This window comes from Canis lupus, chromosome 7, assembly GCF_011100685.1.
Source record: "Canis lupus familiaris isolate Mischka breed German Shepherd chromosome 7, alternate assembly UU_Cfam_GSD_1.0, whole genome shotgun sequence".
Taxonomy (NCBI): Eukaryota; Metazoa; Chordata; class Mammalia; order Carnivora; family Canidae; genus Canis; species Canis lupus.
Genome location: NC_049228.1, coordinates 79061778 through 79089758, shown reverse-complemented (window position 1 = coordinate 79089758; position 27981 = coordinate 79061778). Strand labels below are relative to the sequence as shown.

Below are 27981 nucleotides of genomic sequence, written 5' to 3'. Positions count from 1 at the left end.
TTTCCTTATGCTAGTTGCATTTTGTGAGGTCACTCCACAGTGGCTCATTTCTAAATACACACACTCCTGATGGAGGGCAGGTCTCTCTGCGAGGGGATAAGATTTATCTTTTGATAGACTGGTAACATCTCTGCAACTGAGTCCTAGTCTAAATACAATTTGGCCAGGGGACGGCAGGGAGGAAAGGCACATTTAAACGCTTCTAGGTTCTTAATGACTGTTTAAAATTATGTTAATGGATTCTAAGTGAAAACAGGGCCATAACGAGTATATAGTGGTAAAGAAAGTGATTTATTTAACTCCAAAAGCATGATGCTGCCCATTTCTGAACAAAATCTAAAATTTCTAGTGAGAAACATTCCAAAATTCATTGTGTTTAAAAAAATGCTTTTACCCTAACCAACCAACCAGGGGTGACTGGAGATCCATGGCTCAGTGGGCGAAGCGCCTGACTCTTGCTTTTGGCTCAGGTCATGAGATGGAGCCCCGTGTTGGCTTTGCACTGGGGACGGGGCCTGTTTCAGACTCTCTGCCTCCCCCACTCCCCCCTAACCATTTGCACATGTGCTCTTTCTAAAAACAAAAACAAAAATACATTTTTATCCAAGCTTAATGTTTTGTGGGTTTGCTACCTTATCTCTCTATGAGAGCAAGAGGGCCTGGAAAGTTAGTTATGGGGGGGACGGTGGCATCTCGTTCCCCAGACCAAGGCAGTCTTTGGTTCGCAGAGAACATCCCATCTGCGACAGCTTCTGTTGTGTCATTAGGGGCACAGAAAGGCCGCAGGAGCACCATGGACACACACACAAGCTGCCAGGGGGAACAGCCTAGGAAAGGAAGGCGGGCTGTGGGGTGCCAGGGCCACATACCTGCTGGGTACTGAGCGAGGTGCACAGGGAGCAGATGGCCTCCGCATCCTCTGGGGTTTTCTTCTTTAACTGCAGGAGTTGAGCTGCTTGGATCAGAGGCTCCAGAGTCTGGACAGCTCCGCTCTGCTGAAGGTTCCTTCCCCGAAGCCACTCCTCCAGTTGGCTTATATTGTACCTTGATACAGGCCAAAGTGAGCGGCGTTAGACCTGTGCTCCCAACATGCTGGGATGAGTGTGCCTGCTGTGTTTATGGTGCCACCTACACACAAGGTGGGCGTGCTCTTCACCCCCACTAGCTCACTTGGGCCAAAGCTCCAGAAGCACCTGGTGCTGTCATGTCTTGCTGAATGAATAAATGAATGAATGGGTTTTAAAATCCAGCAAAAAGGGGCGCCTGGGGGGCTCAGTCAGTGAAGCATCTGCCTTTGGCTCAAGTCACGACCCCGGAGTCCTGGGATTGAGCCCCATGTTGAGCTCCTTGCTCTGTGGGGAGCCTGCTTCTCCCTCTACCACTCCTTGCAGCTACCCTCCAACCCCCAACTAGTGCTCTCTGTTAAATAAACAAAATCTTAAAAAAAAAAATCAAGCAAAGACGAGGCATGTGAAAAGTCTGTGTAAGTTAATGGGAAAACAAGGTATTTAATCTATTGAATTGAAGCAACTGATACTTGACTTTGTTTTTTTTTTTTTTTCTGATACTTGACTTTGACGAATATTTAAGCTTCTATGTGAGCCTTCGCCAGGCTGAATTCATTGATTTTTCCCTCTGATCTATCCATGTGGTCTTTACAATTTTTAGAGTATGTAAATATCTTTCAAGCTCTGAACTTGTTTACCAGGTCACCATCTCTGTGTTGAATGCCACCAACAACGCAAAGGTGATAGAATTGTGTTGCATGCTGTGACAAGGACCAGCAGTTAGATATGGGTCTCATTTCCAGAGATATGTCGAGCTGGTGGGTGCAGGCCCCTCCACCCTGTGGCTAGGGCAGGGCACCTGTCTCCTACCTGAGCTGCATGCCTGTGCTCCAAGAGCAGACGTCCTTCCGCAGGAGCAGGTTGTTGAGAGTCACGGCGTTGATCATATAGAAGAGCTGCTTGAACACCTGCAGGATGATCTCAGGGTCCAGGCCCTGGTCACACATGACCGTGTGGAAGGAATTCATCTGGCGGATGATGGCTTCCAGGCAGTACGAGTTGTCCCCATCTACCATGCTGGAGGAGCGCTTCCGGTATCCTGTTGGCTTCACACCAGATAGACCCTGAATGCTCTCATTTTCCAGCATGGCGGAAACTGAAAGAAAAGCATGATCAGAGAAACTTGCCATGTTCCCCAGAGATCTGTTTCTGGGCCGCTCAGATCATTCTGCACTTTAGGCTTTCACAATGGCACCATCCACTGATACACAATGTTGATGTGCTCAGAAACTCACAGCATTCGGCATCACATTTCTAATGTGCTGCTGTCTGAATGGAATAAGATTGCCACATAGAAACCTTGAACTGAATCTGTAGACCAAATTTTCACTTGACTTTATTAGCGGTGGGACAAAGATAAGGGCATGTACCAAGTTGATCCTGTATTGGCTTCGGTGCAAAGTAGAAAGTTTGCGCAACTTGGATGTAGTCCTGGCCTGCTCATTGAGTTGGCCCTGGACCTTGAGATCATCGCACTGATGTTCAAACAGCTCTTTGACATGAGCCACTGACCATATAAATCTTACGCTTGCTGATGTGTCATACTTATTACACAGCATTTACCTATGTGCCAGGGGCTTGATGCTCAGTATTGCTTTACATCTTCCAACAACCCATTTTCTGATGAGGACATCGAGGCATACAGAAGTCACATTACTTGCCCAAGGTCACAACACTAGGGGTTGGCAGGGCCAGGATTCAAGCCAGGTATGTCCAACTGCAAAACTGATGCTATTAGCTGTCGCATTATTTGGAGTTGTGAGCACCCCCCCAAGGCTCCCTATGCCTAGGGCCTCACTAAAAGGTTCTCAGATGGGAATAAGAATATGGAATGAACTTTATCCTAGAAAGATAAATTTCCAGATGGCATGGAGCACTCTGGCCCACCTGGAATTCTCCTGTAATCTGTTTGTGTTGTAAGAACCAGGGGGAAGCTACAACCCAGGCCAGGGGAGGATTTCTTCCCTAGCCTTCATGCAGAACATTGAGTGATGAGCAATGATGACTGTGTTTTTCTTTTAACTAAAAAAACCCAGCTCTTATGTTTCGACTCCAGTTTCATGTTTGGTGCCCAAGTGTACTGCTATAGATGGGGTGTTCAGTAAATATTTATCACATGAGTACTTCCTAGCGTGTTTGCTTAATTTTCTTTTTTCATGATTAAAGGATACATATGGGCATGAGGATTATACTTTTTTCATTGTGTATGCATTTGTACCTTTTGAATTTATATTCATTACCTATGGAAGATTTCATAGCTCTTTCTGAGCACATAGCACATACCTCCTCGCTGCCTTAATTGGGAAGGTTCTGGTTTTCTAGAGGCCACACCTAGGATCTTGGCTTCCCTGAAAGTCGGCAGCATTCGCCGTCATTCCTGACCCTACATGAGTGCTGGAGATCTCCCACTGCCAGCTTACCTATCATAGGTTGCAAAACACCCTCGGCGATCTTAATGAGTTGCTGGTAAATCTGAATGGAAAGGTCACTCAGCACCTGACGATATTCAGTGAGGTCAAAGTTCTTAAGACAGTGCTCATTCTGCTTGGCAGTATTCTGAGTCATGAAGCCCTGCAGAGAGAGAGCAAGCTTTACAAGAGGCTCGGCAGTCTGCTGGGCTTCACAGGACTTCTGGGTCTTGGTCACGTTCATGGATACCCTATTGGTGGGACTTCATCAGTCTCTATCGCTAGGATGTTCTAGAGGAGCCTGTCAGTTTTTGAGGCCTCAATAATGGCCCTTGAATTTGAAGGCAGAGCAAAACCTCAGCATGATAGAAAGGTTGGAACTGCTGGATTTAAAAAACCCAGGGACGGCTGGGTGGCTCAGTCGGTTCGGCCCCTGCCTTCGGCTCAGGTCCTGATCTCAGGGTCCTGGGATCAAGCCCCACTTGGAGCTCCATACTCAGTGGAAGGCCCGCTTCTCCTCCTCCTGCCACTCCCCCAGCTTGGGCTCCTTCTCTCTCATTCTCTGTGTCAAATAAATACGTAAAATATTTTCAAAAAATAGAAAAATAAAAAGCCTAAATCAGTCCACATCCTGAGGAAGTGAGTTCTCTACAGCATCAAACCCAAATTGGTAGCAGGTCCAGGGAAAGAAGGATCATGCTCCCTGATTCTCTGTCTGACTCTCCTCCTAACAGGCCAGGTTACTTTAAAATGTGAAATACACAGCCACTGAAGGGTACGTCCCTGTGTCAGATTATGTTTTTAGAATGAGAAATTTTACATGGATTCTATCATTGGGTATCAGGATTAACAGACTGAAACAATGTCACGGCTACAGCACTGTGTCCTCCTAGCTTCCTATGCTAACAAGATGAAATCACATGAAGAGAATTACTAATATCGAAACAATTCATGTGACCAACATCCCTTTGTAGTCAGGCCAAGGTAAACCAAAAGCAGCCAAGAAGCTCAGCGTCTTCAAAAGGGTGACCATCCCCAGCAAAGCCTCTCCTGCCAACTCATATTACACAGCAGTTTTTTAAATAAAAACCAAAAGGCAGGTAAAAGAAAAAAAATCACTGTGACAGACAAGATATATATATATTTTCCCTCTTTGTTTAGACTACATGGATCTGGCTATAGTGTGCTCTGGGTCTCAGGTCTCTTGATACATTATTCTTAATATAAGTGAAAGTGTAAGGGGGGAAAGGGAGGTTGAGGCAACCCCCAGGGGCCTGGCAGTGGTGTCTGGGATGAACTGGGATTCTTAATAGAAAGACCAGAGTGAAGACATGCCCTGTGTTACCAAGCTGCTGGGCTGAATGCAGAGCATGGGCACCGTTCCTTCAGGGGCCAGAGTGGGGGAATGTGGGCTCCAGACGAAGCTGGGCCCTCGGAGTCCAGAGTAGAGGATGACATAATGTACCCAGGAGGGCAGCAGGTCAAGGAATCAAGTTTGGTTAGAAGCGGGAAGCTGGGCCTTAAGGTCAAGGTGCACAGATGTAGTTTGATTGTGTTGTGCCTCTTCTCCGTGTCCGCCTTCAGATGGATTAACTACTTGGTTGGCTGAGGAGATCATGTCACACATCTGACAACTCACTGAGCTTCCTTCCAGTGCTCGCTGAAAGGGGGCTGCTCCAGAGAGGTCAGGTCACAAGGGTCTCCCTGGAGAGTCCCAGTGGCTCTCGGATAATGGATGGGTCATATAAGCTCATTTCCCCACCTCATTTGATTCAGGGTGCTTTCTGGGGCTGCAGGGTCCTTGAGGCCACCTAGCAGACAGGTATCCTGTGCCCTCTCTGCTCCTGCTTTGAGCTACCAGGTAGACAGAGGAAGGTATGCTCAGAGCCCGAGGTCCCAGAGGGCACCCCAAAGACCGTACATCCTCTCAGGGTGGGGGCATATTTGGATAGAGGACTGCCTCCCACGATACCCCCAGCCCCCTTCTGAGCTGAGATTTGAGGTGCCCTGAAGCAGGACGCACATCGCTATGGCCCAGGAAGTGAGGCTTTGGGGGTACTTTGGTGGTTCTCAGGTGCCCTTTAGGGGCTGGGCTTGTCTTAGCACTCACCTCATCCCCACTATACTGCTTCAAGCAATGAAGGAGGCGGCAGGTGTTGGATAACCAGAATGAGGTCATCTCAAAGTCCTCATTGTGCTTCTGTGAAAGAAAAGGACAACCCCCATTAGCAGCAGGGCTCCGCTGTCTGGTAAAATGCTCACCTGGGGCTTCTCTTTCCAGGTTTCCAAAGTTACTGAGCATGCTCCCAGCAGACACGACAATGGCCGGTCCCCAAGAGGAGATCCTGGTCAAGGGGTGGCAGTCCCATCCCTTCACTACCAAGCATGGCGCAGAGACCCCTCCCTGGGTCCCCTCGTCACCGGGACGCAGCTGTGCAGCCTGGGCTGTGTGTTGACCACGAGGCCGCTGGCCCTGCTCCGAACTATTCGTGATCCAACCTAAGGGATGGACGGAGCATGCCAGTGAAATATTTATTGAGCGATCAGATACCCAATGGTTTCAACCCTCTGGAAAAGGACTATAAACCATACCTGGATGAAAACCCAAGAGCCAGGATAGTTTCCTATCCTAGGGTCAATGACTGAACCGAGCTCACCTTGTCAGCTAAAACCATCCCTGCCTAATGTCAGAGGTGGGAGCTTTGAGGACAATAAAACAAGGGAGTCGGACAGGAAGCGACTGTTAGGGCTGGGCACAGCTAGCGGAGCCCAGTGGTTAGGAAAGCTTCCCCTGAGGCAATGGCCTGAAGCCAGCCCTCAACTCACTCAGACTGGTACAAGCTCCCGGGCAGAGCCCGTGCTAGGGGTCAAGGCAGGGGACCCAGATCTGAGTGTCGCCAGCATGTTTGTTTAGTGCCAAGTGTGGATAAGATTGCCTCTGTGGTGCAGGGCAAGGCCCAGCCGGGCCAAGCCGAGCCAGAGGTACAGTTACTAACACCAGGCTGGCATGAAGCTCAAAGCTATGAGCTGGAGCTCGCTCACTCCCAGAAGGGAAAGGGGATGCAGGTGACAGAGGCTCAGTGGGTCTCAGCATCTGGACTCCGCACTTTTGAAGATGACATGCATCCCAGAGTGGCAGTGTGTGTGTGAGAACCAGGGCAGGGCTGCCTGGGGCTTGGGCCTGTGGGGAAGGACCATCGCTCTTACTGAGGCCTCACCGCTCAGCATAGCTCCTGCACAGTTGAGCCTCGGCACCCTGACCAGCCTCTTACTGCAGCGGCTGCCACCACCTGGGATCCCTCTGTGCCCTGGAAGCAGCCTTGTCCTGGCCTGGGCCCCCTCACTCTGGAGACTGATAAGCATATGCACCCTTCCTGTGCCACCACCTGCCTGGGGAGCAGGCACCCAATTCCTTGGGAAGGTCTGGGACAAGGCCTGTATTCAGCTTGTGGGGTCAGCCTGCCCCTGAATCAGGCGGACCATCCTCCTCCACCTCTGGTCATGGCTTTTTAAAGTCGCAGGGCCCCTGCAGGCGGTGGGATGGCAATAGTGGATTTGGGGGTCCTTTCTAAGATTGAGCATCCTTTCTCTGGAAACTGCCCACTTCCATCGGCAAGCTGCTTCTGCGTTCCTGTCCGTCACCTTCAGGGCTGAGGGTGGCCTGGGCAGGGCAAGGCTGGGGAAGCTGCAGGCTTCCCTACACCGGCTGCCAAGCACCACCCCCGGGCCTGGGACCCCTACCTTCAGGACTCTCTTAATGCCATTGATGGTGGAGGTCAGCAAGGAGTGCACCTTGAGGTCGTCGTTGATGTAGTCGGCGTGCCGGATGCACATATAGAGGATGTAAGCAGGGAGGCAGGGCACTGAGCCCGTCAGCATCTGCGGCTTCAGGTCTAACAGCAACAAGCAGTGAGAATTAGATGATAGCAGGTGCTTGGGGCTCTGAGGAGACTGAAGTACAGAGATTTTCCATATTTCCCTGAAGCTCACCTAAGAATAACCTCCCATGGGGGCTGGGGGAGGGCTGGGGTGGGAGGAGTCAGGCCCAAGTGGGACACCTTCTGACCCTGTTTCACAAACTAATTAAATACTCCAAACTAACCAAAGCACATTCCTGGCTGCCTGGACTAGAGAAACTTGCTCCTCATGCCTGGTCCTGATGATATGAAGGAAACGAGCCCACAGGTGGCTCACCACTCAGGTCTCCACTCAGGGGACATTGCCCTGGGCGCCGAGAGGCCAGCTCACCCACCAGCCAGAGGGGGCTCCGAGCGGACACCACTTCCTGCCGCAGCCACAAGGGCAGGCCCCTGGAGAGCTTGGCAAACCGCGTACTCCCACACAGACCCCATGTGCCAGGGCCCGGGCAGGGGCCACTTAGCAATCCGCTTGGAGGCTATTTACCTGGCAGCTGCAGCCCAGACATGGTTGGAGCCAGCGGCAAGCCAGGATGGCCGAGGAGTGTCCAGAGCCCCTCTCTGTGGCCTCTAGTGCCAGGGCATGACGCCTGAGCCCCGTCCAGCCTGCCAGCAGTGTATCCTGTCCTGGGCTGTCCTACTGCTCTCTGAGTCCTGTTTCCCACACACTTGCTAGGTCCGCCCAGCTGGGTGTTGACATGTTGGGGGCAGGGACCATGGCTCTACACTTCTCTGCGCTCCGCAGCAACTAGACGGTGCGGGGCACCTAGCAGGAGTCAGAGTCCTAGCATTTGTTTGGATGATGCAAGGGAAGGGGACCGGGCATCCTGTGCCGGGGCGGCTTCCCGGGAGACGGCCCGTCTGGGGCCACCTGAGCAGGGACAGTGGGAAGGAGCTATCTGTCTGCTGGCACAAGCACTCTCATTGTTTTTCACTGTAATGCTGTGAACTTGGGAGTTTCCTGCACCAGAGGTTAAGGGCTCATTCCTCACTGCCTTAGAATAAGATGCAGCCTGTTTAAGGAAGCGAGAGGACTCCTGCCAAAGTGCTGGGCAACTTTGGGGGGAATCAGCCTTTAGAAAAGGTGCCAAGATATTTAGTTACTGAAGATACCCAAAGCAAAGAACTGAAGTAAACTCTGCGCGAGGTTGGAGACACCCTGCTCTGCAGCGCTCAGGCCCCGGGAGGGGCTCAGCAGGGTGGGGCCTTGGCAAAAGGACGTTTCCCTGAAATAACGTTCCCCTCTTAGGTGATCCCCCGATGCCCCTGCAAAAGCGCCTGCTTCCTCAGATCCCCACACAGAGGCGTCTGGCACATCCCCCCTGCTGCATCTCCCATCCACTGTACCACCCACATTCTCCACTTTACAGAAAACCTAAGGCTCCAAGTAATGAGGCTCGTGGCTCAGGGTCCAGAGGACCAGGCTGCCAACCATCCTCCCTTTTCCCCTCCAGCCTGTCTCCTCCAAGCCTCCTTCCCTGCTCTGCAGGCAGCTGCTGCCCTGGGCTGCGTACACAGCTCAAGGCAGGCAAGTGGAAACCGGGTGCAGCAAAACTAGGGTGAGGGAATGGGTACAACCGGCTATGAGGCCAGGGGTGGGAGGCCAGGGAAGAGGTCTCGCATGAATACCACCTGGAAGCTTGTTAGCAGTGCCGCAACAAGGGGGGACAGGGGATGAGGGCTGAGGATGGGGGCGGGGGAATGCAGCATGGGGAATGGGGGGTTGGCAATGATGGAGCACGCGGGGGTGGTGAGACAGAGCGTCCTGACCTGTCACCAGGTTCCGAATGAGAAGGGCCTCATCTTCCCTGTGGTAGTCTAGCATGCCCTGGAAGTCCTTCTCCTTCCGCTGGACAGTGACCTGTCTGTTGAGCTCATGGCGCCTCCTCTCACTCTGGGCCAGTGCCTGGGCAGCTGGGCAGGAAAGAGACGGTGGGGGAAGGAAGGGCGTGAACAGAGACCTCCAGGCTGTAGGCCCAAGGGGCAGGGGGGCCTTAGGTCAAGGGCGTGTGTTTGGGTCTGGACCCGGGGACCCAGCATTCTGGGTTCTCTGAGCTCCCACACTGCTGATGTGGTCGGTCCCCGCAGCCCAGGCCACATGCCAAGGGTGACCCGAGGATCTTAGCACCAGGCACTGGAGTCTGGGAGGGGATAAGGGTAGGGGAGATGCCACCCCAGGCAGGGAGACCAGAGAAGACCTGGGAAGGACACAGAATGCAGGGTGCACAGCCTGTCCTGCCAGGCAGCTGTTTATCCCCATGCAGCTGTTATAAAACAGGGCTACTGTGTGCAAGGCTGTCATGGGCCCTGGCTAGGCCTGCCCAACTCGGTTCCCTGTGTGTGGCCACAGGACAGGTATGCGAGGCCTGGGCACCATCATGGAGCAGGCTGGTGCCAGTGGCATAGACCCCGGGGGCACATCAAGGAGATCAAGGAGCACGGCTGCCACATGCCATCTGTGCAAGGACATAAGGGGATTACTTAGGAGGCATTCTGGTGGTGGGACTGGGGCGGGGAACAAAGGCCGCGTCAAACCTTGCTTGGGACTTCTGTTAGCCTGACACAAGGGGACAGGGTGGTGGGCGTCCGCAGGGCTGCCCCCATCGTGTCCATGGGCTGCTGTGTGCAGGGTAGTGTGCTCTCAGCAGGGGAGCAGAGCTGGTGGGGTATTCGATGGTGGACCACTCAGCTAAGGGACTGCATCGGTGCATTTCACTGGACATGCAAACTGCCTGTAACTTGGCCCTAGCGCCAAGCCCCAAGTGTGGTGATGAGGCTGGACAGACTCGCTGGTGGAGCTCCCTGGGGGGAGAGGGGCTGAAGGATGGGCAGGACCTCAACAGCCAGGTGGGAAGGAGCTGATATACCCACCCGGCCCGGACAGCACAGGAGAGGAGCTCACGGAGGCAGGCAGGTGCTGCTGGAGGGGGGAGCACTGCAGTCCAGGGGGAAGGAGGTAATGAATGGACACAGCAACAGGGGCACAAGTGGGCAATGTGGAGGCCCCACTGTCCTGGGGGGCTAGGGGAGAGGAGGGTGGCACAGAGTATTCAAGGAGAGCACACACAAGGTGCTTGGGCCTGAACAAGAGAGGGACCTGAAGCCTGAGCGACCAGGAGAATGAGACCTGGAGAGAACAGAGAAACTCGAGGGTGCATGGGGGCCTCCAGGGCTGTCACTGTGCTCAGGGTGGATGTGAGCCGGCAATCAAACAAATGACACCTGTGGGGGGCGTGGTGCCCAGGGGTCCTTGGTATTAGGACAGCATGAGACGGACTCAAGCCCTGGGGACCAGGCTCTTGAGATGAAGGGGATCCAGGTGGTGATGGTGGGGGATCCGGGCAGCGAGGGGACCAAGAGGGGATCCCAAGCCAGGTGGCACGTGCCAAGAGGGGTGGGAGCAACAGATCTATAGCAAGGACTCAGAGGAAAAGAACATTCCAGATGTTTCTGAAAGAGCCACTTGAACCTGCCTGAGCTCTCTGGGCCAGGTTCCTGTGTGAAGATTAGTTACAGGACTGACCCCTGTCCTTCCTGCCTGGCCATCACAGGCAGCGAGGCCCCTGTGCTCAGGGTCTGCGGGTCATGAAGCATGGTTTCTACAGCATGTTTGCCTCCCAGCCCTTTAGGACAGGGCCACAGGGTCACTGGGCTGCAGGGCCACAGGGCCACAAGGCCACGTCTCAGAGGAAGCATCCAAGCCCCTGCTGGGTCTGTGTCCCGATTCTGGCCAACTGAGAATATGTGAGCTGGTGGGTCCAGTTTGGTCTATCCCACAGCTGGACAGGCCCAGCCCAGACAATGGGTGAGGCAGGAAGGGTGTGCAGAGGGAGGCAGGTGGTCCCTTCCCTCGTCTTGCTTGGGACTGAGCCACATGCATGCTTCATCTCTCTCTCTCTCTCTCTCTCTCTCTCTCTCTCTCTCTCTCTCACACACACACACACACACACACACACACACACACACACACAAGTACGCCCCACCTTCCAGGTCCTGGACTTTCTTCATGTAAATCTTCAGCTGTTTTTTAAGCTTCCTCTCATTCTTTTCCAGCTTTTCGACCAGTTCTTTGAGGTCCTAAAATCCAAAGGCAGCAGCGTTAGGACAGGCCCAACCATGCCCTGGAGGGCGGGGCAGGTTCCTGGGAGCCACAGACCCTTGCTGATGGTGGGGGAAGGGAGGTTCTGGAATCTCTGTTCCGCTGCATGGCCAAGGACCCCAACCTCGCCCCCCTAAGTGAAAGGCCAGGGCGGCCCCACAGCTCTCAGGGTGTGGCCCTCGGGCAGGGCGCTCACCAGGTTGTCGTTGGTGAGCCGGGTCAGCTCCTGGCGGACCCCGAACTCCAGCTGGGCCTCCGGGGACAGCAGCAGGGTCTGGCAGAAGGTCTGCTGCTGCCTGTCCAGGTCCTCCTTCAGGGCTTCCACCTGGGCCCGAAGTGCCTCCACCTCTGCCTCGTGCTCGCGGCCCTGTGCCTGCAGCTGCGCCTCCAGCAACCTGTGCAAGTTGCAGGGCGGGTGAGGCACACGGGCGCGCAGCAGGCAATGCCAAGCACATGGCGGCAGCACGGACCACACAGACCAACAGGGGAAGGACGCGAGGGGTGGATTGGCCAGCAGGCCAGCCTGACCTCTCCGGGAATGGGAACTTGCACACCCGGGGCTGAGGCCCCGTCCTTGACACCCCCTCCTCGTGCTCCCCATTCCTCGCCAGCTGCAGGCGATTGGCCTGGGATTGGGAGACAGTCTCTGTGCCAACATGCCAGCCACAGAAATGTCTCACGGCATCACTTACATACAAGTACCCACATCTGCCCAAACCTCACAGGAATGTCCTCGTTAGGACAGAACCCTAGCGCACTGCACTCCTGCACCGCCGGCGTCCCTGTAGTAGAGCATCTGCAAGCTTTAGCCCCTTCCTCCTCATCTTCACCACCACCTCCACTTTATCTGTGGCCATAAATAGACGATTTTTTTTTTCAAGTCAAAACAGACACTCAGCCTCTTTGCAAATGATCTGGGGAGAAGGTTTGCAATCAGCTGGTGTCGGGGCCAGAAGCGAAAAGACTTTGAGGAGACCTGGGGAAGGTCAGAGAGAAGTCCCGGAGGATTCTGGGTCAAGCCCCCAGGCAGCTCTGGGGGACACCTGCTCCATCTGCCCTATGAGGAGGCCAGGGATGGGGGAAGCTTCCTAAGCAGCCACCGCCTCGTCCTCAGGAAGTTCTAATGTGAACGAGGTGCTGGCTTCTCGGGTTCTGGGGTAGACTCTCTGATTCCAGGCAATACACGGTCACATGAAGGGTAGGTAGGGGGTTCTGGACAAAAGGGAGGTCGGACACCGTGGACACGATCCCCGCGGTGGAACATTCCCTGCGGTTTCTTTCAGGGATGCAAGGATGCTGACCAGAGTCTAGCAGAGGTAGAAACCTGGAAGCGCCTCAGAAGCGCCTCTAAGAGCTCCCAGCTGCCCGGGAGGCAGGGAGACAAAGAGGCCTTTTTGTTTATTTTTTATTTTTTAATTTTACAGTTCCACTAGTTGGGCCAAAAGAGAGGAAGGAGCAAGTCTTGAGGGAGCAAGAGATGGGGAGCATCTGCCATCTGGTCCCCCACGGACACGCCCAGGCCTCCCAGAGCTCCGTCAGCTCCCAGGGGCACTGAATGCAATGCCTGGCTCTCAGGGGCTTCTCAGCAGGTTCACACACATGGGGAAATGGAGACGTGACTGACTGACCTGCTCGCCACAGGCAGCAGCATCGGGTGAAAGCACTAATAACGTGAGGATCGTGGCCAAGGGTTCTGTAACTAAATCAGCATCCTAGAGGACTCGCAATACTTCGGGAGCATCCAACCCTGGCGACAACACACCAAGGGCATCACCACTGAGTCACGAACCTACCCAGAGAGCAGACAGCCAGGGCTCTAGGGATTCGCCCCGAAGATGCAGCTCCTGATTCGTGCCATGCGAGTTCATGCCTGGCGCTGTCTTGCTCTGCACACAGAGTGTCATTAGGGGGATTAGCCCAGGGCCCTGGACAAGGTACAAGATACCTGCCCCAGCACAAGTGAGACACCCCCTAACTGAGGGCTAGAGCTCTGAGGCCACAGCAGCGACAGAGCTGGTTCTAGAAGCTGGGTCTCCCGATGCCTAGGTCTGCGCTTTCAGTTCTGTTCATGTTGCATATTTGCTTATTTAAAAAAAAAAAAAATCGATTCTGCTGCTAGGGAGCCATAAGGAAGCACCTGGCTTGACATGTAGATCCCCCTCACCCCAATAAAACAGACTTCTTGGTGGGACAGAGCTCACTGAATAACAGCTGCCATGACCACCGTGAGCTGACAATGACTCTGCTTACCATGTGCCAGCCAGACAACATACCTGCATTAACCCTACTCCTTGTGATGACCCCTGAGGCAGGTCCCACTCTGATCCCTGTTAGACCAGAGGTTGCCCTGCTCACAGGCAGTGGGGTCACGCTGCACCCAGGGCCAGGAGACACATGGCCTCAAGCACCAGCCGATCTGGACTTTTCTCAACAACCGATTCTTGTTGCTATAAAGGGACCTCCGGTAGGTCATCAGCAGGCAAAGCTTCAGAGGCAGAGCTTGAGGGCATCGGGTTCCCACCCACCAGGCTGAGGGAGCTGGGCCAGCAACTCCACCCCCCTTCCTCTTCTGGGAAATGAGCCTGGGGGCCACCATACCCCCTGCTGCTGGGAGGCTCAAACACAACCCCAAGAGCTACAAGCCAGCAGTCACTGTGGGCCCCGGCGTACGTCACCCATGTCCAGCCTCCCCTCTACACGTCTCACCCACGGCTGCAGGCCAGTGGTACACGGATGCAGATGCTGGAATCGAATAGAACCAGATTCAAGTTGTGGATCCTCCCCCGAAGCAGCATACTCTTCAAATCCTGTGAGCATCTGTATCCTGGCCCATCGAGGGCTACTGCCTGGACCCCAACAAGCAGCCTCCCAACCTTGTCCCCACAGCATGGACGCATGGCGCTGGCCGGGTGCCCTGAGGGCAGTGCAGCAGCACCCCTACGAGTTGTGCCCTGGCCTGCACGCCTGTGGACAGTCAAGCATAGACATGAGCATGCAGAGCGGACGCATAAGGCACAGGCAAGAGGCACAGATTTGACCTGGCGACTTGTTTTAGGCCTTGGTAGGCCAAGTCAAGCTCTCAGTCTTCATTCAAATATCCCCAATCCTCAGTCTTGCTAGAAATAAACAGGGCACATGGTATAGAGGGGAGACAGGGAGGCTCAACGTCCAAGAAACTGAGGCTGTTCTGGCTGAGGTTTGGAAACAGACAGAAGGAAAAGCTCAGGAACTCCCCCTGGCTTCCCTTTGTTCTTCACTGTCACCAGCACCAGAGCACCTAAGGATGTCCCTCCCCCAGCTCGGGTCCCAGAAGGGGGCTTGTGTGCTCTCACAAGGGCTCTCTCCCCTGCCCGCCCCCCCCGCAGGAGGACTCAGAAATGGAAAGGGAGAATCAGAGGTGCGCTCAGGGTGGGGAGGGAGGCGGTGCCCGGTGCAGGCTGCAGAGCCTCCTGGGGAGCAGCCGCGGGGCAAGGTTGGGGGTGGGGGTGGGGGTGGGAGGCAGCCGCGCACCGTCTGCTCCTCGATGCCGATGCTGTTCCCTCTAACACCACGATGAAGGCGTTAGCTAACCTCACCTGCAGCCTTCACTACGGTCGTCCATGAAGAGACGTTAACTGGAACTGCCACGCAGGAAGCCCGCTGAACTCTCTGGCCTGCCAGGACCGGGCTGTACCCCTCCTATCTACCCAACCTGGGCAGCAGATGGCCAGGTGCCTTCTTGCAGATTCTTTGGCCTCCCCAGGGGCCCAGGGTCTGCTCAAAGCCAGGAGAGCAGCTCCAGGAGAGGAGTGGCCCGTCCTATGCTCCCCCATCCACATGTGCCCCCCTCCATGGCCCTGGGCCCACAGAAGATCCTCAGAGGCCAGCAGGATGGGGTGCTAGGCAGCCTCCTCAGACTTGCCAAGGTGCCCGCTCCCCCTCTCTACCCCGGGTATCCTCTTCCTACAGGCTGGATCCCAGCTGTCCTGGCAGGAACCATGGGAGAGTGGCCGGTGATGTCACAGACCAGCAACCCCTCTCCCCCAACTCCCAGGCCCCCCCAGAAGCCCCTGTACTGCTCCCTATGGATTTTGTGAGGCCCGGGGGTAGAGTTCCCCATTTTACCTTCCTGGAGCTCAGCCAAGGAAGGGGGGCCTACGTCTTGCAGGGCTCACATAGCTGCTGCTTGTACAAAGCCGGGCACTTGGCTATGGGGTCACGCCCTGGAAAGCCCAAGGGAGGGAATGCTCCTGGGGCTACTCTGGTGTCTGTACCTGTCTTCCCTTCCGTCCAGCTGGGCTGCAAGGGGTTCCACTGCCATTAAGTGTGTCCTGGGGACCTCTCCTACGTAGAACTCTGGCCCCCAAATGTCTGGGGCCCTTGCCAAGGCTGGGCCTTCCCGGAGATGGCCTCCCGCGCACAGCACCTACCCCCACTGTGTGCTCCCTGGGTCCCAACAAACCCAAAGGTGACCTGGGCAGGGTCTAGGGGGTGCTGGTGGCCTAGCACCTTTCCCTCCTCGGCCATTAACACATTTAACTAGGGGCCTTTTGGGAGCTAGTCCTTTAGCACAAACGGGCACCATTGGGAGGGATTCCTTCTGGGTGGGAGGGGGATACCATTGCTGAATAGTCATGCAGGATCATCCGCTCACCTTGTTTGCCACATGTAAGGAGACCCCAGGATGGGAGGGCCTGCCTGACATGGCCCCGGGACTGGAACCCATGGGGCCCCTGTACCTGGCCTCTCCCCTGCCCATATCAGCTGGCCCTCCAGACCAAGGAGGGCTGGCTGCCGGCCCTCTTGGAGGGTCACCACATTCCCACAGTCCTCTGGATGGCAGTCTGAGGCCCATCCCTCAGCCTCTTGGGGGCAGGTGTTTGGCTGACTCACCGCCAGGTGGTCAGCTTTGATCCCTGTTCATAGGGATGTACCCTCGGAATTCCTAATCCTATAACCCGCCAGGCATTCTGCATGAAGCACCCAAGACCATGCAGCCCAGCCACCCCACAGTGCTGGTGTGTGTGTGTGTGTGTCAGCCATCAGGCTCCAGGTCCAGCCTTCGTTCCTGGATGAAAGGGGACCGATCCTACCACAGTGGCTTGTGCCATTAGGGGCGAAGGCCCAGAAGGGAGCCCCACATAGTGGCAGGAGAAGGAAAACCCCAAATGACAGCTTATGGGAAGTTTAAAAAAAATAAAGCCCACGAGGTCAATGAGCAAATCCACAAACCCTCCTGGAGAATCTCCTGTGTACACATCACCGCGCAGAGCCACATCCCCAAAGACACAGATACACCCGAATCAGCACCGAGTTAGCAGCAGGTAAAGTCTCTGACTGCAGAAGGCAGTGACACCAGGCACCCCAAAACAGGTCCAGGATGCGTAGGTCGTGGCCAGCATCTATACATCCTGGACCTGTTTCTTCGTGTGTGAAAATGAAAGTACCCAGCTGACTTGCCTGGGGTTCCCTCTAGATCAGTAATCACGTAACCTGATTCAGTGTAGAAATTGTGCAGCAGGAAGGGCCTCCGGTACCACCTGCTTTCCTTCCGCAGGTAACATTAGGATGGCAGCTGTGACCCAACTACCATGCCTCTGTCCTGCCTCAAGGACCTGCCGCTCTGTGGACAGAAACAGGCAAGATTCCTTGGAGCGAGAACATGGTCAGCTCCCAGTCTTTAAAAAGACAGGAGGCCGCGAGCAAGAGGAATGTCTGAAATTACTGGCTTGGCCACAAGATGGTGAATGGTCTGTGGATACACCAGGCTAAGCCACGGTTTACAGCAGGCAGAATTGTGCCGATGGCTTGGGCCCTGCTGCATTTTGGGAATGTTACGAGGGAATGATTGCCTCATAGAAATAAGCCAAGAGTTTCCAGCTGGGAACAGGAACAGTGAGGGCTCAAGAGAAGGGAGCTGGGGAGAATGAGGCTCGCCCCCCATCCTCTGTGGTTCTGAGCAGGCCATCCCACAGCAGTGGGCCCTCAGAGCCAAATAGGCCACAACCTCCAAACCTAAGAAATCCACACACACCCCCCTTTCTGGTTATGCAGGATCTGCACAGTCCCACGCAGGCCCACTGGAATGACCCCAGGTGTACCTGTCTACGCCCAGGAGGCGACAGGCAAGGCAACCTGTCTATGCCAAAGGCCTGTTGTTTCCTGGAACCTTCTGGGTAGGAGGGACTGCAAGTTTTCCTGGGACCCAAGCAAAGGTCCAATAATGCACTCTGAGTTTGGAGCTCAACAGACTTGAGTGGAAATGGCCAGTGGCCACAAGAGCACTGTTCCCAGAGCTAGACCCGAGCCCTCACCACATCCTGCTCCTACCTAGCTCTGTGATGAGTACACACCTGGAAGTGAGGTTGGCCCCTCCTGCTAGCCCACTTCCCCACCCCTCAACCCCAACAAACCCTCTGGACACTCCGCTCTGTATACAGCAGCCTATCTCTGAGGCAAGGACCAGCCCTCCCTTGATTTGGGCCATAAGTAAAATGGTAATAATGTTGCTCAATTCCCTTAGTTCCCAAGTGTGAACACTTTCTGGAAGCAGGAGAGCCATCCACATTCCTGTGGTTGCTGCCAGAACAGACCCTCAACACTGGCTTCTCTTCCCAAACTTGACAACAAAAGAAGAGATGCCCTTATAAAGATTGAACAGAACTCTATAAACTCTGGAAGTTAGTCAGCAAAAGAAATTCCAAACTGGGAAACCAAGGACTCTCAGAGGGGCTGTGACTGGGTGTGGGGAGAAGCCTCCAGAAATGTAAGCAAAACCCAGTGCATGAGTGTAAGCTTCTCCTAGGGAGAGGATAGATTTTTTTGCAACCCCTCCGACCCCAAATCATGTCTGCATCCTACACCTTCTGTTCTCACCAGAACATTCACTATTATAGGGAAATCACAGGAAAGGGGAGATAGCTCGGCGTTCAGGGTGCTTTAGCACAGAGGCTGCCCGGGTCACAGATGGCCTCGCTGCCGGGTGCCATGAGGGGCACCAGGAATCATCGCCTGTTCTCCTGGCCTGCCTGGCCCCCACTGTCCTCCCTCACTTCTGGGACTACCCAGATAGGAGACGCACAAACCCACAAGGGTCGGGTGGGGTTGGCTCAGGTTGCTCTCCAGGTGTGATAGGTGCTACAAACCCGTTCTTCAGGCTTCTGCCCGAAGCTCCTTATGTACTTAACTGGGTGTCTTGGGCTAGGAGTCCCCTGTTGTGCCCCAGGCTTGCTGGGAATGCAATTATATTAAGATGTTAAGAAAAGTGATTTTTGGCTCTCTGCTCCTCCCCATTCGACAGACAGCCGCATCTTCTGGTGCAGTGCCAGCCGCGTCCCCGAGACACGATGGTGAAGTTCGGAGTGAACGGATTTGGCCATATTGGGCGCCTGGTCACCAGGGCTGCTTTTAACTCTGGCCAAGTGGATATTGTCGCCATCAATGATCCCTTCATTGATCTCAACTACATGTGTGCATGTTCCAGTATGATTCTACCCATGGCAAATTCCACGGCACAGTCAAGGCTGAGAACGGGAAACTTGTCATCAATGGGAAGTCCATCTCCATCTTCCAGGAGCGAGATCCCGCCAACATCAAATGGGGTGATGCTGGTGCTGAGTATGTTGTGGAGTCCACTGGGGTCTTCACCACCATGGAGATGGCTGGAGCTCATTTGAAGGGCGGGGCCAAGAGGGTCATCATCTCTGCTCCTTCTGCTGATGCCCCCATGTTTGTGATGGGCATGAACCACGAGAAGTATGAGAACTCCCTCAAGATTGTCAGCAATGCCTCCTGCACCACCAACTGCTTGGCTCCTCTAGCCAAAGTCATCCATGACCACTTTGGCATCGTGGAGGGCCTCATGACCACTGTCCATGCCATCACTGCCACCCAGAAGACCGTGGACGGCCCCTCTGGGAAACTGTGGCGTGACGGCCGAGGGGCTGCCCAGAACATCAGCCCTGCTTCCACTGTCGCCATCAAGGCTGTGGGCAAGGTCATCCCTGAGCTGAACGGGAAGCTCACTGGCATGGCCTTCTGTGTCCCCACCCCCAATGTGTCAGTTGTGGATCTGACCTGCCACCTGGAGAAAGCTGCCAAATATGATGACATCAAGAAAGTAGTGAAGCAGGCATCGGAGGGCCCCCTCAAGGGCATCCTGGGCTACACTGAGGACCAGGTTGTCTCCTGTGACTTCAAGAGTGACACCCACTCTTCCACCTTCGACGCCGGGGCTGGCATTGCCCTCAATGACCTTTTCGTCAAGCTCATTTCCTGGTATGACAATGAATTCGGCTACAGCAACCGGGTGGTGGACCTCATGGTCCACATGGCCTCCAAGGAGTAAGAGCTTCCTGGACCACCAGCCCCAGCAAGAACAAGAGGAAGAGAGAAGCCCTCAGCTGCTGGGGAGTCCCTGCCCCAACTTAATCTCCCAACACACTGAGAATATCCTGACCTCCAATTTACATCCTAGACCCCGAGGAAGGGGAGGGGCTTGGGGAGCCCTACCTTGTCATGTACCATCAATAAAGTATACTGTGCCCAGCCAAAAAAAAAAAAAAAAGTGATTTTTATTTTATCAGCATTATGATTACTGCTGCAAAGGAAGACAAATCCAGGGTAAGAGTAAGCAGCCCCTGGGACTGGACCCCTCACAACCATTTGGGGGAATAAAAAAGGAGCTGAATGCTGAGAACAGTCACGGTTTAAAAAACCAAAAAGATCTTCACACCCACTGTCCCTCATCAGGGTCCAGCTTGTTTCTGTCCCTTTTTATTTCTTAATTTCCAGTATTACCCGTGTTTTGTTTTTCTTATTCGACACATTTCTTTACCCAGGATCATCTTAAATGACTAAACCTCGATTCCAGCGTCAGCCCTGAGAGGCTCGCCTTCATTTCGGGGACAGAAACTCTCCTCCTGGTGAGTAGATGCCGTCATCTTCTGATTACCTACACAGCGCGCTGGAAGCAGCCCTGCCTGGGAGCCAGGCTTTCTGGATTCTACTTCCACTCAGTTTTGGGTGGGCTACGTGCCAGAGCAGCTCACCCCTTCTGGGCCTCAGTTTCCCTATCTGCAGAAGCAGGGGCCAGCTTGGGAGACCTAGAAACCACAGCACTAAGTTTGCAACGTCACTCTGTGCCGTTCTTGCCAATGTCACGCTGCCTTCCCAGCGCCACCTCCTGACATCTTCTGGATGTGCTTGTGGTTTGTGGCAATGCTGCACAAATGCTTAGTGACTGAGGATCACGTTCAGGGGAGGTGCTGCTCTTACGAGGACCCACGGGGCCAGAGAGGCAACAATATCAGTAACAGCAGTCAGCATTCTAAGTGCATCACACGGACTAACCCACCTGGACTTCTCCCTCACCACCTGGGAGGTGCACTTCTGGGACAGTCCCCAGTTCAGAGGAGGAAACTGAGGCACTGAGCAGTTATGAAGGAGCCACTAATAAGCTGGTCAGAGTGTGGACTTCAGAGTGCACATCTGCAGGCACTCTGCCATACTAGCCAGGGGTCTTACCCAGGCCCTGCCACCTGCCTCAGTCAAGCGCTCCCACCTTAACCTGGGGAGCTCATCCTTGAGGGTCTAGAGGTGGTCAGTTCACTAAAATCCAGAGAAACCTCATTGTAGCCAATATAGCAGTAGTTGCATTCTCCCATCCGACCTCTGGGGCGCCTCGCTTGGCTTCCATCTCTGAAATGCTAGGCTCCAGGCCCACCAGCTGTGTGGAGTACAGGAGGTAGTAAAGCAAAGAGCAGCAGTAGACCCCTGCCCCGGGTCATGGGGCTCATCAGGTCTGGCTTCCCTCTCAGTGACACCAGCCACTCTCACCTGTCCTTCCTGCTGCCCATCAACGCTCCCGGGGAGATCTGCATTCTGGAGGCTCCAGCTGTGTTACTGGAGTGCTGCTGAAGCTAACAAGGGGTTTCCTAGGGATGTGGATTCACTGAGCCTGCCTCTTTTCATTTACCTCCTGTCACAAGGAGCCCCTGATGCTGAGCAAGGGGCCTGGTCAGACAGCAAACGTCACACGTGAGCCTGGGCCAGACCCCTTCCCGTCACCTCCTCCAGGCACACTTACTGGCAGGTGGTGCTTACCTGTTTGTCTGGCAGACCCCATGATAAGCCTCAATGGCATCTTCCTGGTCCACGTGCTTTTCACTGTTAGGCCAGCTTGTTCTCGCATTAATGCTTGGCTCCTAGAAGGTCCCAGATTAAAATTAAACTCTTGCAACATCAACAACTGTCATGAAAGGACTTGATAGACTTTATATGGAAACAAGCTTTTGCAGGAGGTGAGGGAGTGGGGGTGGGCCCAGGGCGGCCCAGTCAGTTCAGGGTTTGACTCTTGATGGCAGCTCAGGTCTTGATCTCAGGGTGGCGAGTTGAAGTCCCACCTTGGGCTCCATGCTGGACAAGACTACTTAAAAACAAACAACCTTCTGCCAAGGTTTTAGGGAAAAACAAAGGCCTAGGATGACCTCAAATAGTAACAATTAAACCCAAGCAGGAAGGGGACTTTCACAGGCACAGAATGACAAGGCTTGGCTGCAAAAGGCCCCAAGTGTGGGGTAGTGAGAGGGAAGAGGACAGTGACAGTGTCTCTGGAGGTGGCAGTGCCCCAAATCTGAAGGACAGGGTGATAATCTGTCCCAGCATGGATCCCCCACACCCATGACTGTCTTATCCCCCCACACCATTCCTGGCCATTACCAGAGTGACCCGGGTGGCCTCTGTGCCCTCCCTCCCACTCCCCAATCTGTCCCAGAAGGTGAAAATACTAGGAACAAATGCTAAGCCGGCCTTGCCACCCTGGGAGGGCTGAGAGGAAAGACTCTCTACCTGAGAATAGAAGTAAACAGCAAGGCACAAAACATGGGGTGAAAAACCAGGCCAAAGGGACTGCTCAGGCCATGGCCCTTGTTTCTAATTCTGTCCTTTGTTCTCTTTGAACACATTCATATTGAGTAACTTCAGAAGATTCCAGAAACTTGGCAGTAAAGTCTGCCATGAAGGGTCATGGTGAGAGGCTGGCAAATATCTTGCCTTGTCTTAATGGGAGGCCCTAGAGCAAGAGTGGCTACCCTTTTAGGTTTAAGGTTCTCAGGGGTAAAGAAGATACATCAACAAAATAGCACATCTACCGCCCGGTGTCACCCCCTCACAGCCCAGCGCTCCGTTCCGTGTGGTTACCGTGCTCCTGCCAGTGAGTCGGCGCTGGTCAGCACTGACAATCTGTGTCCTCAGGATGAGCACCTCCTCCTTGCGAACCTCAAGCTCCTCGTTGGCCAGCTTGAGCTGGTTCAGCAGCAGGCTATAGCCGTCTGGGGAGCAGTGGGAGGAGTTGTCCTGTGTGGCTTGGTCGGCCACGGCTTTCCTCAACTCGTTCAGGTCGTTCTTCAGCTTCTTGTTCTCTGACTCTAGCTCCTGCCTCTGGAAGACAGCCCAAGCCGCACACTCCATGGCTCCTTGGACCTGGGGTTCTCGCCCCAGGAGCCTTCCCCCCGCACCCTCCTGAATCAACCCACCCTGCCCTCCCATTAAGCTAAGAGCAACCTTCTCATTGTAAGAGTAACAGCAACAGCAAAAGTTCTGGCTGGCAAGAAGCCCATAGTTAAAACTGGACTTGAACCCACAGCCCTATTGTTGGTGTGAAGCACTTCACTTGAGGCCTCTATGAGAGCAGGCCCCGAAGTCCTGAGGCGATCAATAGTGTGCGTATTTCGAGTGTATCCAGCCATGAAACCCATCCTGTGCAAACGCCAGGTTAATTTTAAACAACACATTTTAACTCCAGACTTTCTAAAACCTTAATACATGAATGTACTTTGTGACTTTCCAAGAGAGCACAAGGACTGCAGGATGTCCTGAACTTACTTCTCTAGAGAGCACCCCTCCCACCCCTATTCTAAGGAGCACTGTGTGGACCAAGATTTTGGGGGATGCCAGGAACACGCTCTTGTTGTTCTGGTCACATAGAAAGACACCAGCTGCAAGTGCCAGCAGGAGAAAAACTGCCTGCGTACAGACTCAAAAATACCATTAAAGTCCAACTTTTTTTTTATATTTATTTATGAGTGGAGAGGTTGAGGGAGAGAAAGCAGCAGACTAGTTGATAAGTTTATATAAATTTATTACCCCCTGGGTAATTAGCTGGGCTAGACCATCAGCCTAATGACTTGCTCAGGGTCGGCAGCTGAAGAATGCTATGAGGAAGGTCCCTACCACCCACCCACCCACCCCCCTCTCCCGTGGAGTTTTGAAAGCTTTTAAGTATCACATGAGAAAAATAAGTCTAGTCAACAATTCCCTGGACCCTGAGATCATGACCTGAGTGAAAAGCAGATGCTCAACCAACTGGGCTCCCCAGGAGCCCTGAGATTCAACTTTAGAATGTATTTTAAGTTATCTGGGTATGATATCTAACTTTGTGTTTGACAAAGGGAGACCATGTAAAGTTTGATAATCTTATATATAATGCTCTTAGGGCCTTGCAATATACGGGATTCAAAATCCACCCTCCACCCACCGCCCCCCCCCCCCCAAAAAAAACCACCCTACAAGGTGGATAAGTGGGGACTGGTTGCACATTTATCACAGAAGCCACAGGACCACAAAACTGGGAGACCATGTAAATAATCTCACACGATGAGATGAGCACTGGGGGTTGTATATTGGCAAACTGAATTTAAATAAAAGTAGGAAAAAATAAATAAAAAATAAACACCGTCTTTGTTTTCTGAGCGAGGACACTGAGGATGGAGCAGAGAAGGCACACATGAATTCAGAGGTTCTATTGGGACGAGTGCCCCGGGCTCCCCACGCCCGGTCCAGGAGTCCCACCTTCTGACCCCACTGCATAAGTCTGGCCCTCCTCAAGCATTTGAGCATCCTGTGCAGCCTGTGCAGGTGTGAGGGCCCTGAGCACCACCCCCGCCCCCGCCGCCTACCTCCAGGGCACACGCCTGAGCCTGCAGCCCAATACCCCAACGCTGTGCCTCTGCACCTCCGTGCACTAGAGAAGGATCCCACCCATTGATAAAATTCCAGTCAGGGAATTCAGTTTCAGCAAAAATCACTACACATTGAGGGGTCCTCCCGGGGGAGCCTCATCTCACCCTGTACTTGGGGGCAGGTTTGTCAAATGCAGTTTGGGAAGGGTCGGGTTAGAGAAGACAGCCTAGCAGCCCCGTGTGTAGACTCGTCACCTGCTTAGATCTTTCCTGCGCAGGCAGGGTCCACGCTTTGGGTGGGCACAGCAAGTTCCCGCTCTCCCTGCCCAGAAAGCAAAGGCCCACTGACTATACAGGTTGCCCAGGCTTCTGGTCCAAATGCCCCGTTTTCATCACCTCCCTCATGGTCAGGGTCTAAGTTAGAAGCACGGCACCAGCCTCCACAGCGGGGTCTCCCAGGCCAGCTTCTGTGACAAGGAGCACAAGTGAAGTCAGGCTTCACCGGAGACAATGGGGGAAACCGGGTCTTGAAACCTGAGAGCCCTGGCCCAAGGGCGCAGAGCCATTACGGAGCTTCAGGACCTTGGGACAAGTGTGTGCCAGCCCCATGCTGGCACTGGAGGAGACGACGTAGCCTGTGGGAATGGCCTGCGGGACAGCATGCAGCATCCTCCCAGGAGGCAGCTGGATGCAGGGGGAGCTTTTGACTGGATTTAATGGTGGGAGACCTGGAGGCGGCACTTTGCCCCCAGACCAGAGCAGTGGTTCTCAAGGTTGAAGGGGTAACAGAAACCTCGAGAAGGCAACTAAAAACAGACTGTGACACGGCAGGTCTGGGCCAAGGCTGAGAATTTGCATTTCCAGTGCATCTGCAGCAATGCCGGCCTTAGACCCCTCTTGGAGACCTGCTGGGCTAGACCATCAGCCTAATGACTTGCTCAGGGTCGGCAGCTGAAGAATGCTATGAGGAAGGTCCCTACCACCCACCCACCCACCCCCCTCTCTCCCATGGAGTTTTGAAGCTTTTAAGTATCACATGAAAAAAATAAGTCTAGTCAATAATTCAGAAAGGAGAACCCTCATGAGGCACCCACTTCTGTGGCTCTAGTGGTTCAAAAAGCCGCAGGCAGGATTCAGGGCTGTTCTCCTGGGGCAATGCAGCTGCTCCCAGAATTATCTGTGGTCCCACAAGTGGAACCACACGGGCCCGGCAGGCTGGATGCACAGGTGCCCGGGAATGGGAGCAGGCAGTAGGAGTGCCCCGATGCCCCCTTTTCCGTGCACCCTTCCTGGCCCCGGGCCTGGTGCTCCTCACTGCAGTCAATGTGGGCCTGCTTGCCCTGGAGCCTGAGGCCTTCCACCCTGTGACCTCGCCAGCTCTCACTGAGCCAGCACTGGGCACGTGGGGACATCCCTCTGCCTTACATCTCTCCGTGCAGATCTAGATCATTGTTGAAAGTGGATTCGTCCCCCACTGGCCACATGTTACCGGAAGTGAAACCGTATCACATAGGTTAAGATGCAGGTGACATCAGAACAAATACATATTTGGTTCTGGCCCCAGTTCCCGGTGTAGAGCTTCACAAACTCCTCTAACTCTTAGTGATAGAAGTCAGAGGAATGTCTTTTGTTATATTTGGGCCCAGGGCTGGATTCACACCTCAGGAGTTCTAAACCCTTGGCATTTCCTCCCAATAGGGATCTTAAGTCTTCACAAGCCCCTTCAGCCCCACCTGGTTTATGGGGAAGAGAATGGGGGCCAGCTACCTGAGATCAGAGCACTGGAGCTTACAGCCCCTTTCACCAACTCCCCGAAAGGGGAAGAGGAGGGCTGGAGGTTTAGCTAAACATCAATGGCCAACGATTGTATCGCTGGTGCCTGTGTAATGGAATCTCCATAAAACCCTAAGCAGGGGCTTCAAAGGACTTGAGGTTGATGAGCACGTGGAGGTGCAGGGAGAGTGCGTTCCTGGAGAGGTGTGCAGTCTCAGGGCCCCCTTCCCCTTTCTTCCCTCTGGCTATTGCTCAGTTGCAACCTTTATAATAAATCAATAACAGTCAATAAAAATGCTCTGCTGGGTTCTAACATTAGACTGGAGGAGGGGGTTATGGGAATTCCCAACTTGTAGCCAAGTTGGACAGAAGTGTGGGTGACCTGGGACCCACCAATATGACTGGCATCTGAAGTGGTGACAGTCTTGTGGGCCCGAGACCCTAGCAGGGTGTCTGTGTGCTCTCTAGGTACTTGGTACCAAAGTTGAACCAAATCGTGGGACACCTAGCTGTGTCTCTTAGTGGATAGATTCCAGTGCCCTGGAGTGAGCACATGCTGTGTCCTCATCCCAAAGATGAAGAAACTAAGGGGGTATCATGTGTTGACAGCTCCACTTGTGAACAGACTCCGTCATCCATCCTCCACGGTGGGAATGCGGGGAGTTCAAGGAACTTGCCCACCAACCGTCTTACCTTCAGACTATTGTAGGCCAGATCTGCATCCTGGTCCACATCTAGGTCATTCTTTGCTTGTTCCACCTGCATAGACAGAGGGTCAGAGGATGAGCCCGGACTAGAGGCAGCTGCTCCACGGGAGTATTTCCAACCACAGGCCACATGCTTGTTTCGCTCTTGTGCAAGTGCCTGCACTCCCCACTTCCTGTGTCCACTTCCCTCCCACCCCCAAAACACAGCTCACTGCTCTGGCCACCAGGAAGCTCTCCATGAATAACCCCTCCTGCCTGCCTGCCCTCACTCCCTAACTTTATCCATATGATCTTGTGCATACGAATATGTACACACTGTGTTGGGGGTTGAATTATGTCCCCACAAAAGAGATGTTGGAATCCTAACTCCTCGGTACCTGTGAACGTAACCAAATTTAAAATGGGGTCTTGGCAGATCAAACCCAATCACGAGGAGTCATTAGGACAGGCCCTAATGGTACCCTTGCAAGAAGAGAGTTCTCTTGCACACACACACAGGCACACACACAGAGGAATGCCACGTGAAAATGGAGGCTGAGACTGGAGTCATGTGGAGCCACGTCAGGGGTCTTCCAGCAACACCAGACACTCAGACGCATGGAATAGATTCCCCAAAAGCTTTAAGGGAGCACGGTTCTGCTGAAACCTTAAACCAAAATTTAAGTTTCTCATTCTCTCCCCAATGAGAGGATAAATTTGTTGTCTGAGTCATCCCGTTTGTGGGACTTTGTTTCAGCAGCTGAGGAAACTAGCTCCTAACACTGTGTACTTATTAAGAAGGTCAATCTCTAATCACGTTATTGAGGACATTAGTTATTTTTAGGTTTTTGGGGATGTGTGTGCACACGTATATTGTGTTTTCCCAGCTGCTCCCTCAGTGTCACCCTACAAAGGAGAGTCCGGCAGCTGGCCCATGGTGCTCGGCGACCACCGTCTGACAGTAAGCACCGAGGGATGTGGACGGCAACAGCTGTCACACTAGCCCATCAGGATTCAGGGAACCAAGGACTCCTGTAACTATGTGGCAGCTACTGGACTTCAAATGTCAGTAAGAAGGGGCAGGAAAACCTTC

At 53.8% G+C, this 27981-nt stretch overlaps 1 protein-coding gene and 1 pseudogene across 1 annotated transcript in view; one reads left to right on the top strand and one right to left on the bottom strand.

The window, feature by feature from the left end:
• The window catches only part of MYO5B (myosin VB), a 332931-nt gene that overhangs the window by 6948 nt on the left and 298002 nt on the right, over positions 1-27981 (bottom strand). The window contains exons 27-37 of the mRNA XM_038543976.1: positions 26896-26961; positions 22670-22909; positions 21575-21675; positions 11688-11886; positions 11376-11469; positions 9163-9306; positions 7217-7368; positions 5586-5675; positions 3488-3638; positions 1878-2163; positions 870-1044 (exon numbers count right to left, since the gene is read on the bottom strand). Of these exons, the coding sequence (XP_038399904.1) occupies positions 870-1044; positions 1878-2163; positions 3488-3638; positions 5586-5675; positions 7217-7368; positions 9163-9306; positions 11376-11469; positions 11688-11886; positions 21575-21675; positions 22670-22909; positions 26896-26961 (1698 nt within the window). The remainder of the gene's footprint in view (positions 1-869; positions 1045-1877; positions 2164-3487; positions 3639-5585; positions 5676-7216; positions 7369-9162; positions 9307-11375; positions 11470-11687; positions 11887-21574; positions 21676-22669; positions 22910-26895; positions 26962-27981) is intronic.
• Positions 18817-19817, top strand: LOC119872622 (annotated as a pseudogene).